At 45.5% G+C, this 14,950-nt stretch overlaps 1 protein-coding gene across 2 annotated transcripts in view; it reads right to left on the bottom strand.

Moving 5' to 3' along the window:
* Nucleotides 1–676: 676 nt before the first annotated feature.
* Nucleotides 677–14,950, bottom strand: part of AKAP12 (A kinase (PRKA) anchor protein 12) — a 50,386-nt gene continuing 36,112 nt past the window's right edge. For both annotated transcript variants that reach the window (XM_010840823.1, XM_010840822.1), the window contains exons 2-3: nt 4,231–9,166; nt 677–3,462 (exon numbers count right to left, since the gene is read on the bottom strand). In XM_010840823.1, coding sequence (XP_010839125.1) covers nt 4,239–9,116 — 4,878 coding nt within the window. In that variant the 5' untranslated portion in view covers nt 9,117–9,166 and the 3' untranslated portion in view covers nt 677–3,462; nt 4,231–4,238. The remainder of the gene's footprint in view (nt 3,463–4,230; nt 9,167–14,950) is intronic.

The following is a 14,950-nucleotide window of genomic DNA, read 5'->3' as shown; positions in this document are numbered from 1 at the left end:
TAGAATCACATTAGAGGTGCAGTCATGTGACACCAACAATAGGATATGGGTGGCTAAGGGGACTTCCTGGTGGCTCAGAGGGTAAAGCATCTGAATGCAGTGTGGGAGACCCGGGTTCGATCCCTGGGTCGGGAAGACCCCCTGGAGGAGGAAATGGCAACCCACTCCGGTATTCTTGCCTGGAGAATCCCATGGACAGAGGAGCCTGGTGGGCTACAGTCTATGGGGTCTTAAAGAGTCAGGCACCACTAAGCAACCTCCTTTTCTTTCTTCCCTGTGACACTGGTCACATTCAGGTGCCAGCCTCTTCCTGGGAATCCTTGCACTGTGCCCATTTCCTTTTCTGCTGTCAGATAAGGGTTTTCTAACTCTGGTTCTGGTTCCCGGTTGGGATTTCAGAGTGTGGCTATCCAAAAACTGCATAAAACTGTGCTCATTTGTGGGGTTGGATGTCAGCCAGAGACTTACTGAGCATCTAATCAAAGGGGTCCCTAACCCGAAAAGCTTAAGAATCATTGAAGAGATTTCTGTGCACTCGTACAGTCCCAGGAAGCTCTGTGGACAGTGTCGCAAGGGATGATTACGTATAGTTAAAAGTAGAAGTGAAATGCGTGATGAATCTCACGACGGTAAAGAGCAATCAAAATTGAATTAAGGTGAAATTACAGAAAGAAAATCCATGGTATTTAATTAGGTTGCATTTTATTTAGATAAATGAAAAATCTGCATCCCCCCCAAACAGAAGTAAGAATCAAATATTGTCTCAGATTAAAGGAAAACCGCTAAGCTTGAAGCTTACACTGAAAGCTAAAATTTCCAGCCCTTCAATATCTCAAAGGAAATATCGGAACAAAGTTATCTGTGTGGCAGAGAGAGGCAACTCGGGTGTACCATTAGCAAAAGAACCTGAGGGGGAACATTTTATATTCCTCAAGTATAAGAAACGGCAAGAGTGTACAAGTCTTGCATTCCTTTCTATTGTACATGGCTCCATAGTAATGCAAAAATTAGCAAAGTTTAGGCACTTGCTCCAACTTCTGCAGTTTGCATTTGATGCTTAAGGACTTCACAACAGCAGCTTTAAAATTATAATACAGAATTGTATGTCATGCTACTGTTAATAGCATTCCTCCTGTTAATAAAACAATGATGCTTAACGGACACAAGTACAGAACTTGAACGGGAGTAACCCAGGGCACATCAAAAGAGCACAGTCACCAAGCAACTGCCACTGAAAAACCAACTGTGATGGCTGGAATGACCTGGCCAAGACCAAATACCAATAGGATGAGCGGCAGGATGGAATTTAAACCCCCCAAAATGATTACCAGAAACTACACAAATCTTTAATCTGTTCAAAACAGCACAAACCTTCTTCCTGACATAGAAAGGAAGTCAGTCAATAATTAGAAGTCTAATGAACTCCTTAAAAACTGCTGTCATCTCCAAATTTCAGTTGATCTTCAGAAATTGACACCAGCGTTTAGGTTTTTTTTTTAAGTCTCAAGCTGGCAAAAGAAAGATCTTCAGATCAGAGGGTATTTTTAATTTGGAGATTTTAAAGTTTAATAATTAAGCATAAGTAGCTATTAAATGTGCAAATAACTCCTAAAAGGATATTAAATGTTCTCCAACTGCACGGCCATATGCTGTTAGCATGAGGGGTGTTTCTAATATGGCCAATTTTTTTTTTATTGTAATCAGATTTGTTGGTTTATGAGAAATTACTTTCCAGCTTTTAACAGCCAACTTTTGGCTAAAAAATAAAAAAAAAAAAGGACTATTCTAGTTTTGCTTGAGTGTTATGCTTTAAAATAATTTAATCAGCAGTTGAAATTTAAGTTCTCAAACTGGAGTACTGAGTTTACGTAAAATTTAAGAAGTGTATACACCAGACCAGTTCTCTACCCATGAAAAAGTAGAAACTCTCCAGTAGATAGGGGATGGTTCTGTGTGTGTAGCAATTGGCTGACAGAATCTTTTGTATATTAGCATGAACTAGAAATCATTTTGATACTTTAAGAATTTTTTCCAAGATCACCGGTTAGGCAAGGCATTCTTACTGCTAAGCCTTCCTAAAATTCTTACTGCTAAGCCTTCCTAAAATGTCTTTCTAGAGACATTTGTCATTAACACGTATTAACAAAGAAAACTAACCTTTTCAGGAAGCACCACCAGATGGTAGCATTGTTTCAGCACCTTCAATCTGAAAAGCTCCTGGTTTATTTCAGCGGAAGCCTCTCTGCCCTTAACTTCCACTAACCTGCAACTTAAACCGACGTAAAGCAGTGACCCTGTGTAGTGACTATATTAGAAAGTTCTAGCTTCTCTGCTTTTCGGATGCAGTAAACATAGGACCCAGGCTTCCTATTATCTAAGAAATCCAGCAAATCTAAGTGAAGCAAATGTTTTATTGAAATCGGTTGTCAAATCACAATTTATCCAAATGAACATAATGCTACATTGTTCTTAAAAGAGTGGGCACAAATATGGCACAGATAACAATCCAGCATCTATCAAAATACCATTTGTAAAGACTCTGACTTATTTCGTGCTGTGTGTGAATGGGGATCCAGCATGTAAGGTTGACTCAAAAGCAGTCAATTCTTTTCTTGATACTGTGAAAACATTTCACTACTTTGCCTCAAAATGAAAGCACACGCATCCGTCCAAACAACCGTAACAATTAGGAGAAAAGACTCCAACTTAATCTGCTCCTGAAAAAAACTTCCTTCCAACCTCCACCCGGGGGCTAGGAAGAAAAATTTCCCAGCAACAATGGGACATTCTGTATGTCTCCCCAACAACCCCCGCAAAAAAAAAAAAAAACTTTTATTTTTAGCATACTATGCATAATAGGAAAGGGACCTATTTCAGAGTGATACTGAACATGTAACCTAATCCTTAGTGAATTTTAAAAGAGATGGAGCTTCTGATCAGGAATGTTATTTCTAGAGAGCTGTTTTCAAAGGCTGTAACTGAGGCAGCAGAAAGCTTCCCGAGACTTCACTGTGGCCGCATGCCCCGTCATATAATGTGTGATACAAAAGAATTGCACTACGCTGTACATTTCCTTAGACGTTAAGAAAAAAAAATATATACAATAGATACAGAAGGAGGATTACTTGAAACATACATATAAATACATAAAGAATGATACTCCAGTTTGAGAAGCAGACCCAAGAATTGCCAACTCCAGTTCCGGGCTAAGAATTGAGGACCTTGAATCAGAAACATTATATGGTACTGAGGGAAAATGTCAGTGTGGTCTTGACGAGAGGAAATGTTATCTGGCTATAGCTCCCGATGAAGCCTCAGGATTGTCAGGGGTTCTCGGGAAATGAGCAGTTGACACGTCTGTTCTTCGGTTTCCAAAGTTCTGAAAGACTGGTCTCGTCAGCAGCATTCGATTTCTTCTCCTACTTGTCTTCACACTCTGGTCTTGCAAGTACACAAGTGTAACTGTGGAAGGAAGTTAGAATCAAAAGTAAATGAAATCTGCTTTTCCTCTCTCATTTCTGCAATAGCACCAAGAGTTGTGAGAGTGAGATGCAGCCAATGGGGACCCTGGTGCAAACCATAGGCTGAACTCCGTAGGAAACAAACATGGTGAGGAGTCCAAATACAACGTCCTTTGCTACTGAGTGGGCCAAAAAGTTCGTTCGGGTTTTTCCATAACATGTTCCAGAAAAACCCAAACGAACTTTTTGGCCAATCCATACCCAAACAGCAGTAGTTAGGCTCTCATATGCACAGGAAATGTTTTTAAAGTGCTTGTCACTATGCTGGAAGAAATCAATAATTTTCCCAGAGAGCTTCAAGCAGCAGCATATAAACCTACTTTGGACTTCTAGTTATTTTTTTAAAAATGCAACAAACTAGCTGGTATGGTGCTGAGTGAGCACAATATAGTTTTTATGTCCTCGGGCCAAACATATACACAAATGCACACTTGTGCGCACACACACAGGCCTCTTTATTTTCTTAGAAAGCAGTCATACTGGCGGTAAAACGAAGTCACTACTCTTAGGACACCAGTAAGACTGATGAGTATGTCAATGAGAAAAAGGAAACTAACTTGGGTCTCCTAGTCTGGTTGATAGTTATTTCCCCAGATGTAGGTTCGGCATAAAATCCTAATTACCTGAACTCATAACAAATCTGCCATCTGAATGGGGGGTGCGGGGGGTGAAGGGGGAAATTACTTTAAAAAAAAAAAAAGTTACTTACGTGATGTTTTAGGATTCCATGGGTTCGGGTTTTGCCAGATCTCTCTCTTGGTTCTGTGTCTCCTCCTGTGTTTGTGTTTTCATCTCTTTTTCCGACTCGCTCTGCACCTTTTCCTCTTGGCTGTCTCCCTTCTCTTTCAGTTTGGGTCCATTTGTATCTAGGGACTCTTTGGTTGAGCCTCCCGAGGCCTCAGCATCCTCTGGGGTTGAGGTTTGGTTTCCAGGGTCACCGGCAGCATCACCTTTTTCATCTTCTCGGGATTCAGATGGGGACTTCTTTCTTTCTCCAAACCCCGCACTGCCGTCATCTTGCAGCACAGACTCTGTTTCAAGGATTTCTCTCTTTTTCTGGGATGGGAGAGCTACCTCTTCAAGCCGCTGGTCGTCTACCCTGGAACCTTCTGTGCTAGTGGCTGCCACCTTCTCTGAAGCTTCATTCGCATCTTTGGAAACAATGAGATGCGCATGTTCGCCGGTGCTTAGTGGGGACTCCTCTTTGGCTTCTACGGCTTGTGTTTCATCCACCAGGCAGGCCTGAGGTTTGCTTTCTTCTTTCTCCATTTTCTGCCCAGCTTCCTGGCTGTCGGCTTCTGCCAGTTGAGCCTGGGTCTGGACATCAGTGGCCGTTTCTTCTGTACTCCCCAAACGGTCAACGGCTGTCTGAATCACGCTCTCTACAAGTCTGCAGCTCTCCTTCTCAAGTTTCGAAATCTCACTTTCCGCCTTGCCGTCTTCCTCTCCTGTGTTGCTCTCTCTGCCTTCCTGACCACCAACCTGCTCGCCGTCTCCACCCAACTCCTGTTTCTGTGATGTGGTTTCATCTCCTTCCAGGTCAGCGTCAATGCCTTTTCCAGGCGTAATAGATACTATCGTCGGTATTGATTCTGCTTGAGACTCAGTCCCTGTGGATGCCACATCTTCTTCCCCAGGCTGGGCAGGAAACTCTTCGTCTTTTTCTGAGGACTCTTCTTCCAGTACTAGATGAGCTTCTGCAGATTTCAAAGCCTCGGTTGTTTCTACAATCTTGATAGCTTCTCCTAAGACCTTCTCCTCCACGGCTGCAGCTATTAGAGCTAATGCTGCCTCAGAGCTTTGAACTGAGATTCCCGTGCATGCCTCTTCCTCGGAAGCCAGCAGGGGAGAACTTCCTTCAAAACTGACGACTTCCTTTTCCCCATTGATGATGGTGACATTCACTGTCTGAACCAGTTGCTTACTGAGCTCTTCACATACGGCCACAGCTGGTTCGTGCTCAAGTTTCTCTTCATTCCCTTCAGTTGCCTCCACTTCCACTGTTTCCCTTTTCCCTTCAACTACCATCTCTCTCTCTGCTGGGGTTGGAAGAGACTTAGCAGGACTCTGGAGTTCTATATTATTCTCTTGAAATTCAACTTTCTTAGTAACGTCCTCCTCAAGGACAACTTCAGTTATCTTTTTCTCAGTTATTTCTGTGTCGGCAGACAAGGCAAGTCCTTCCATGGATGGTTCTTCTTTGGCTTCCTCATCAGAGCACTGGCCAGTCTCTTGAATCACCTCAGTCTTCGAAAGGATGGCTACAGTCTCCACTGTTCCCTCCTCTTCATCCGTGTGTTCTAGACCCTCTGCCATCTTTGAAGACCTTTCCTCCTGCAACTGAAAATCAGAAGATGCTGCAGGCAGCTCTTTCACTGCAGGAGGCACCTCGCCTTCGGGGACCTGGGACTGAGTGCCGGCTGGAACCTCACCATCTTCATGGACATCCATGATCGTGTCTGGCTGGCTTAGATTTGAAGCGTCAAGATCTGCTACTGGGGTGCTTCCATTGGTCTCACTGTCCGTGAGGGTTTCAGTTGAGTCAGGAGCAACAGCCTGCTCTGGGGCAGTCTCTGCTTCTACCCCAGTCCCGGTTTCAGCAAGACAAGTGCTCGCCAGCTCCCTGGCCTCTGCACTGTCTGTGCCTGGAGGAACTTCTCCCAAGCTTTCTGCGGTGGCCTCTGCAACCACCTTCTCCTGTGTCAAAGTCTCAGTTTCAGTATCTTGGACAAGCACTTTGGATACTCCATCCATCACTTCCTTCAGATCTAGGGCCTGAGATCCCTCCTCGGCCTCTTCCACTTTCTCCAGTATTTTTGCTTGTCCTTTCTGGGTTGTCTGGATGGCGTCATCTGGCAGCTGTGACTCTTCTCTAACTTTTTCTGCAACAGCCTGCAGCACCTCTCGGGTCCTTCTCGCCTGGTCCTCCGCATCAGGCACGCCTCCCTCCACCTCTTGCACTGGTGTCGGTTCCTCGGTGGTGTCTGGAGAGTCGGTTAACTGAGAGACAGCCGAAACCATGTCGGTGGTCTCTTCCGCACCAGAGGCCTCTGTGGTTTCAGCGGCTGTCACAGCTTCTGAGGTTAATTCCACCTCGCTGGCCATCGTGTCATCACCCACCTCCTGGCTCTCTGGCAGCGCTTTGGTAACGATGGGGGTTTCCTCCGCAACGACTTCTCTTTCAAGCACCTCCTCGCTTGGTGGTGTAGCTTCACCTTCGGCTTGTTCCAGCGGTTCTGTCACCGAAGCTGAGATCCAGGAGGGTGCCCTTTCTTCGATGTTGGTAATGGCCCTTGTCCCATCCACGACAGCCACCGACACGGTGTGAACCAGGCTCTTACTGAGCTCCTCCGACACGTCGACATCCACCTGCTTCTGCTCGGGCCCCTCCTGGCTCTTGGGGGCTGGCTGGGCTTCGGTTTTCTCTCTTTCCACCGCGTCGTATTCAGACAGAGGGACCACGGCTGGGATGTCCGCATCGTCCTCGTTAGCCTCCGCTGGCCCCGCCTCTTCGACAGCGGCTGGCTCCTGCTTCCCATCTGACCTTTTCTTCCTTCGCCCAGGAATAAACTTCCGGATGGAAACCCAGGACTCTTCTTTCCCAGGCTCAGCCTCTGAGGCTGCATGTTCTGCGCCAGACCCAGCTACAGAGTCTTCGCTTCTCTCTTCCAGTTTTGACTTCGATTTTTTTCTCGAGGTGACCAGTCTTTTAAAGGTTTCCCAGGTGGAGACGCCCTCCCCTTCGGATGGGCTGCCGGCCGGCTCGGGTGAGGAGCTTCCCGGCGGTTGCTCGTGGTCCTGGGAACCGGCAGCGGCTGCCTCCGGGCCCGGCTCCTTGTCCCTCCCAGCTTCCTCTGCTTTCTGGCTGTCCCCTCCAAGAGGTTTCGGCCCTGCTTCATCGTCGGAAGAGGATGCTTTTCTGGCTCTTTTCTTGGATGACCCCACGCAAATCAGCGCTTCCCAGGACACCGAGGTGTCGACCTTGCGCTTGGGCTCCTCGGGCTTCGGCTCCTCTCCGTTCCCTTTGGCCTCTTCCTGTACTTCGGAGGCCGCGCTCTCTGTGGAGGACAGGGTGGCGCTTTTGACTTTGTCTGCCTCGTCCTCCTTATCGCTTTCAGAGAGCCTTCGCACGCGTTTCTTGGGCGTCACCATCTTTTTGAAAGATGCCCAGGGAGTGACACCACCTTCCCTCTTCTTCTCCCCGTCGGAAGTGGTCCCTTCCTCCGCCTCCCCATCCTGGCCCGGGGCCTCGGCCACCCCTTTCTCCAGGCAGGTGATCTCCTCGGGCTCTTCTGGAGACGAGGCTGAGCTCTCAACGCCCTTCGGTTCGTCTGGACTGTCGGGAGAATCCATGGAGGCTGAGGGCTGCTCCCCGGACTCCTCGTCGCCGCCTCGTTTCCCTTTCTGTTTCTTTCCAGAGAGCTTTTTCAAGCCGGTGCTCGTGAATAGTTTCTTCAAAGGGCTTCCCTGCACCTTAATTCTCTCCTGCGAGGACAGCATTTCGGCCTCCCTCACGGTGCCCTCGGGGGGCGTGGACGGCGATTTCGCGTCCCCGCTGACCTCGGTTGCCTGGGAGTGGTCCCCGCTCAGGGCGCCCGCATCTTCCTCCGTCTTCAGCATCTCGGCCGACTCGGCTTCCTGAAGGTCGGCGCTCGTCTCGGTCGACTTTTCGGGCGGCGAGAGCTCCACTGTTTCTTCCGCTTCGGCTTTCGGCTCTTCCTGGTCCTTCTCTACAGTGCTAACGTGGACTTCGGCGACAATCTCGACCTTTTCATCAAACACTTCGGTTGCTAACGGGGCTGGTTTCTCTTCGGGAGGTGCCTGCACTTGGTCTTCAGGGGGCAGCTCCACTTTTTCATACTCGGCCGACAGCCTGGCATCCTGGGTGCTCTCAGGAGCCTCCTGGGCAGGTGGCTGCTCGCAGGGCTCTTCCATCTTCTCATTTTCTTCGGCTTTTTCTGGCTCCTGTTCCTTTTTCTTCTCGGAAGCCTCCAGCTCCTCCTCCCGGGGCTTCCTGAAGCTGGTCTTTTTGCGCCAGCCGGCCCAGCCTTGAGTGAAGAATTTTCTGAAGGGCGAGGCGGTTTCGCTGGCCACGGGACTAGTCGGGGAGTCTGCAGGTCTGGCGGTTTCTTTCTCTTGTTTCTCTTCTCCTTCATCTTTGCCTTCCTCAGCTGCTTCACCAGACTCGGTCTGAAGGGAGATTTCCGCGCAGCTCGGCTCACGTTGGGGCGCCTCTTCGGGTTTCTCGGTGGACTGTTTCAGTTCACCGTCTTTGGGTGTTGCGTCCCCCGTCTCACGGCTGGGCTCCGGGTGGTCACCAGCCCCGTCGGACTCTCCTGCCCCTTCACTTTCATCCTTCTTGACGGTGAGGAGCTGCACGCTGTCAGATTTCTCGGTTTTATCCTTTTTCACGGTGAATTTGAAGCCAACAAACTTGAACACCTTCTTAAATCCCACGTCGTTAGCCTGGGGCTCAGGGGGTTGCATCAGCTCATCCACGCTGCTTTCCGAGGCAGGGATTGGTTCCATCATCTCAGGCATTTCCTCCTTTCCCTCCTTCGTGATGTCTTGAACCACCGCTGAGTTAGCAGCCATCTCTTTGTCTGAGTCCCTTTCACTCACATCTTCAGACTCTCTTTGTCCAACTATTAACAGAAAGAGGGGGTGGTGGGGAAGAAAAAGATAGACATGATTATAATTCAAAAAAATTAAATATTTAAAAACCATGACCAGTGAATAACATTCCAGCAATTCCAAGATCAAGATCAGGTAATGGTCTTACCAGCATCTGTAAATTTCAACAGATTAGGCAGCTTTCAAATGATCTTTTAAAATTCAGGTTCAAAGGTACTACTCTGCTCTTTCTGTTCCTTTTAGAGGGAAAGTTAACAAATTCAACTAGCAAAAAAAAAAAATTTGTTATAGGTAAGAGGCCACAGCATCACTGAGGGTCCTGAGCTGCAACAAAAGATCACGCATGACCCAAAGAAGACCTTGCATGCTGCAACTAAGATCAGGCACGACGAAATCACTAAAAAATGTTTTTTAGAAAAGACAAGAATTAGGGGGAACATTTTTACAGATGAAGTTTGAAACCAAAGCAAGGAAATTATTTGATTGGCTATAGCTTAAGCGTTTGCCTTATTTGAGTATGCCCAGTTGGCTGTTTGTCAACAGACTTAAGGGAAAAAAATCACATTTATTAACACTATTCTAATAACTCATTCAGTCAAGGATCCAAAGATGCTAAAACTTTTGGGTGAAAGGTTGTCAGCACACCTACAGTTTTAGAGTATCAACACACAGGTGACTTCATTTCAAAAGGAACAACTTCCTTTACAATGGAGAAATCTTCCAGGCACTGCCATAACCAAGCCATCAGAATTAACATCCCCAATAAAAGGATAAAACTGTTGTCATGCTTCCTGATATGAGGCACTGAGAAGGCCAGTAAGTCACCTACATAGTACTCCTGACAAAAATGTTTAACAGAACAAAATCATGTGAAAATAGTCAGACAACAGCCCACAATGAAGAACATTCTATAAAATAACTAGCCTGGACTGAAATATCAATGTCACAAAAGACAAAAATCAAACATAAATACAAACGGATGTCTACAAATAACTTTCAAATAGACTAAGGATAGAGAATGAGGGGGTCGGGAGAAGAGGAGAGAGAGGAAGAAAGAGCATGAGATAAAACATCAGTGAATGGTGACTTTGGTCATGTGTATAGGGGTGCTTATTCTATATTTTCTGTAGGTTTATATTCTAAAATGTTGAGTGTTAAAGAAGCTAGTCAATGCGATTTAATAAAGGGTGGGATGTGCTAAATCTAAAAAATTAAGAAACCTAACAACCAGAGATGCCAGGCATGGACTTCAGTTGGATATTTGTTAGCTAGAGCAAGTCAGCTCAGTGACACTCCTGGATCTTCTTGGGAGAATGATTTGAGATTCGAGGCGATGCATTTTTACCGAAATGAACTGAAATGAAAGGGTAGAAATTCTTACTGATAAAGAAAAACAGGCTACCAAACAGTCTATATACTACGACCCCACTTTGGTTTAAAAACTCTGTCTCTCTCTCTCTCTCTCTCACACACACACACACACACCGTTCACATATGACTTCTGGAGGATGAGCATGTAATATGCTTTAGTTTTACTTGTCCAAATTTTTAAAATTTTCTACTTAGTATTGCTATTGTTTGCTTTTCTACTTAGTACTACTTTATTTTTTTTGGGGGGGGGGCCTCCAAAATCACTGCAGATGGTGACTGCAGCCATGAAATTAAAAGATGCTCGCTCCTTGGAAGAAAAGCTATGACCCTAGACTACATATTAAAAAGCAGAGACATTACTTTGCCAACAAAGGTCCATCTAGTCAAAGCTATGGTTTTTCCAGTAGTCATGTATGGATGTGAGAGTTAGACTATAAAGAAAGATGAGCACTGAAGAACTGATGCTTTTAACTGTGGTGTTGGAGAAGACTCTTGACAGTCCCTTGGACTGCAAGGAGATCCAACCGGTCCATCCTAAAGGAAATCCATCCTGAATATTCATTGGAAAGACTCATGCTGAAGCTGAAGCTCCAATACTTTGGTCACCTGATGTGAAGAACTGACTCACTGGAAAAGATCCTGATGCTGGGAAAGACTGAAGGCAGGAGGAGAAGGGGACAACAGAGGATGAGATGGTTAGATGGTATCACTGACTCAATGGATATGAGTTTGTGCTCTGGGAGATGGTGAAGGACAGGGAAGCCTGGTGTGCTTTGGTCCATGGGGTCGCAAAGAGTCGGACACAGCTGAGCAACTGAACTGAACTGAACGTCAATTAAAATTGACACACAAAAAGGTCCTAATAATGTTGTAACAATATATTTAACCAGTTTAGATACCAGTGCTTGGAACATAGCAATAAGTACTTGAAATACAGAAATTCTTTGGAAATACAGGAACAATTTGCATCTCCAAATCCATCATCCAATTTACAACATCTTATTTTTCCATGAAAATTTTATTCTTTATGTGAAATATTACTAACCTATGTCTACAAATTTCCATCAGAGTATTTATTGGGTTTGACTTTCAAAGTGAAGCCTAGAAAGTTCAGTGAAAAACTGTCCTAAGAACCACCCAAGTAAAGACCAGAGTCGTGTTTGAACATGCTTTATACTGTGCCATATGTGCTATACCCTAGGGGCTTTCCGGGTAACTCAGCTGGTAAAGAATTGGCCTGCAGTGCGGGAGACCTGGGTTCGATCCTTGGGTTGGGAAGATCCCCTGGAGAAGGAAGTGGCAACCCATTCCAGTATTCTTGCCTGGAAAATTCCATGGACAGAGAAGCCTGGTGGGCTACAGTCCATGGGGTTGCAAAGAGTGGGAGGACACGACTTCGTGACTAAGCACACATGCCCGCACACACCTTACCCTTCTTTTTTCCCCTTGCTTTTTCTTTTCTAACATGACCAGGTTTTTTGGATAGTCCCAGATAATGATTGCAGCCCTGATCATCTGGGCTGCTGCTTCTGCTGAGAGGAAGGAGAGATACCGAGGAGGTGCTCTAGCTAACCATGTGCGACAGAGGTGGGTGGGGCCTTGTGAGAGTGCTGCGGTTGTCTCTGTAAGAGTTTTGAGTATCAGGCAATTCTCACTTTTTTCTCATTGGTATCAGTCAGAATCTAAAGCAGCATTAAAAAAATAAATAAATAAATAAAACCGAACTGAACATCTAAGTATTAATTTTATTTTTTTTTTTTTCTGCACCACGCAGGCAGGATCTCAGTTCGCCAACCAGGTACTGAACCTAGGCCAAGGCAATGAAAGCCTGAATCCCAACCTCTAGGCTACCAGGGAACTCCCCAAACTGAACATTTTAGATAGACATTTTAGGAAGACAAATGAATTTGATTATTTCAAGTGCTCTTCTTAAAGGGTAGTTTTTCCTTTTCTTTTTCTTAAGAAAAAGAATCACTTTAAGAAACAAATCCTAAACTCTTGTTAATGACATGCATACTTGAAGTGTTCAGGAGTGAAGCATACGGATACCTGCAACTTACTTTGAAATGCATAAAAAAGAAGTAAGCTGCGGGTTTCCCTGGGGCTCAGGGGTAAAGAATCTGCCTGCCAGTGCAGGAGACACAGGTGTGATCCCTGGTTTGGGAACAGCCCACAGGCCATGGAGCAATCACGCCCATGTGCCTCAACTATTGAGTGTGCTCTAGAGCCTGGGAACTGCAACTGTGGAGCCCTGGAACCTCAACTACTGAAGCCTGCATGCCCTGGAGCCCATGCTCCATAACAAAAGAAGCCACCACAATAAGAAGCCCATGCACCACAACTAGAGAATAGCCCCCACTTGCTGCAACTAGAGAAAAGCCCACGCATCAAAGAAGACCCAATAAATAAATAAATTATTTTTTAAAAAAAGGATGGATTCATGAATGGATGGAGGGATGGAGGTATGATTAGGCAAGATGGTAAATGTTAATTATAATACCTTAAAATTTTTTCATAAATAAATTGGGGGGGGAAGCTCCCTGGGTAATAAAAAATCACTTGGAAATACACATTGGTGACCAACTTTAGATTTTATAAATAAAGGAAAAATTACAGCCCACATTAAATATTGAGGCAAATATCCCAAGAGAGAGAAAAATCCAGACATATGTGACAGACTGTCCCGCGTACCCAACCCTGACATTCTTTTAAGTCAGAATCTTCTAGGAACACTCTCTCCCCATTATTTTTTTAAAAGTATGTATAATTTTCTGAAATAAGAAGAAAATGCTCTAAGTTTTCATTTGTTCCTATTATAAACCAGCTCTTAAGTCTAAAAATTCTTGAAGTTAAGTAGATTTCCATGAACTACTATACAAATTTTCCCAATTATAAAAGCATACTCACAAGAGAACTTTCTGCAAACGCTTTGAATGCAACACAAGAGATGTGACCTTCTTTTTTTAAAAGGTGGATGGTATCACTGGAAATATACTGGAGGAAAAAATCAAATCCCAATAATAAACTCTATTCTACTATAATTTTACTAGCAACGCATGCACATATAACTTTCCTGCCAGCAAGAGGTAAAAATACTTATTAACTAACCTCTCCAGAAACCATTAAAAAAGGCAGAGACACTCTGCTAACAAAGTGGGAGGCAGCAGGTGTTATACGCATCATTTCTGCCCTACTTCCCCACTCCATGCTTCTAATCTGCATTTCAATCCGAAACACTTCTTATAAAACTCTGGGATGACTGGAATGTTTACAGTCAAAACTTGGGGAGGCAAAGAAGAACAGCAGCCAACTGGCAGAACAAAATCGCTATTGAAGGTTCTGTTATAGCCTAGCAATATTCACATGTTCTTGTTAGAGTGATATATGGCTGAAACCCAGTAAAATAGAAGAGTCTGTAGGATCACAGGAAATTTTTAAAAATCCTACCTGGTCTGCAGTCTCTTTTGACCTAAGTGATCCTAGGAACTACTATTGTCAGAACACTCTTCCAGATTGGGCAGGGCCCCTGCAGACCCAGATGGTACCTCTGTGCTTTCTGCACAAGGCTGGACAAACCCAACTCCACTTGCCTTCCGCCCCAGCTGGACCTGTACAGTCCTTACAGAGAGGCCCCATTCCCTAAACTACCCTGCTCTGATCACATCAAGAAGGTAAGGTTTCAAAATTTCCTAAGGATTCCAGGACCTATAGGATAATCTAAACTACCTAGCCTGCCAGCCAAGGCTTCAATTATGTTCTAACACATTAGCCAACTTGAAAAAAATTTTTATTGGATACATATATGTGTAAATGATTTGCTTTGCTGTACACCTGAAACCAACACAACATTGTAAATCAACTATATTCCAGTAAAAAATAAGCCAACTTTGATCTCAGGCTTGCAATTCAGAGGTCTGGAACCAGACTCAAACCACGTGTGACCACGTGGCTGCCCACTCAACTGGGAGTGAAACCTAGATCCATTTTCACAAGCTCGTTTGGTATTTCTTGGCCATCACTCCACGTGCCGCAGCCCAAGTGGCAAGCAAGGCCCCTTCCATCCTGTTCAGCACCCCCAGGTTCGCTTAGCTGCCTCTGGGCTCTCCAGTGGGGGCAACTTGTGATTTTTTTGGAGGGGAGGCCTATATCCTTTTCTACTTCGCCTCCCGCCCACCTCCCAGACAAGGACCTTTCCAGGGGACCCCACGCGGCACAGTCTTTATCCCAACCTTCACCACCATTTCTTCTCTGTCCTTGTCTTCCGGGAGGTGCCCCTTTCTGGCAAGAAGCAACCTGCAGCCTGGGGCCTCCCTCACGCTGGGGTTATTTTTCACTCTCCAATTTAGACGCTGGCTGTGGGAGCGGAGGGTTTGGGCGCCTGTTCCACCGGCCCCAGGGGGAAGCCTTGCCCCTCGGGGGTCTCG

This window comes from Bison bison, unplaced genomic scaffold, assembly GCF_000754665.1.
Source record: "Bison bison bison isolate TAMUID 2011002044 unplaced genomic scaffold, Bison_UMD1.0 scf7180017864148, whole genome shotgun sequence".
NCBI lineage: Eukaryota > Metazoa > Chordata > Mammalia > Artiodactyla > Bovidae > Bison > Bison bison.
The sequence above is the reverse complement of the archived record's forward strand: the minus strand, read 5'-3'. Positions and strand labels throughout refer to the sequence as shown.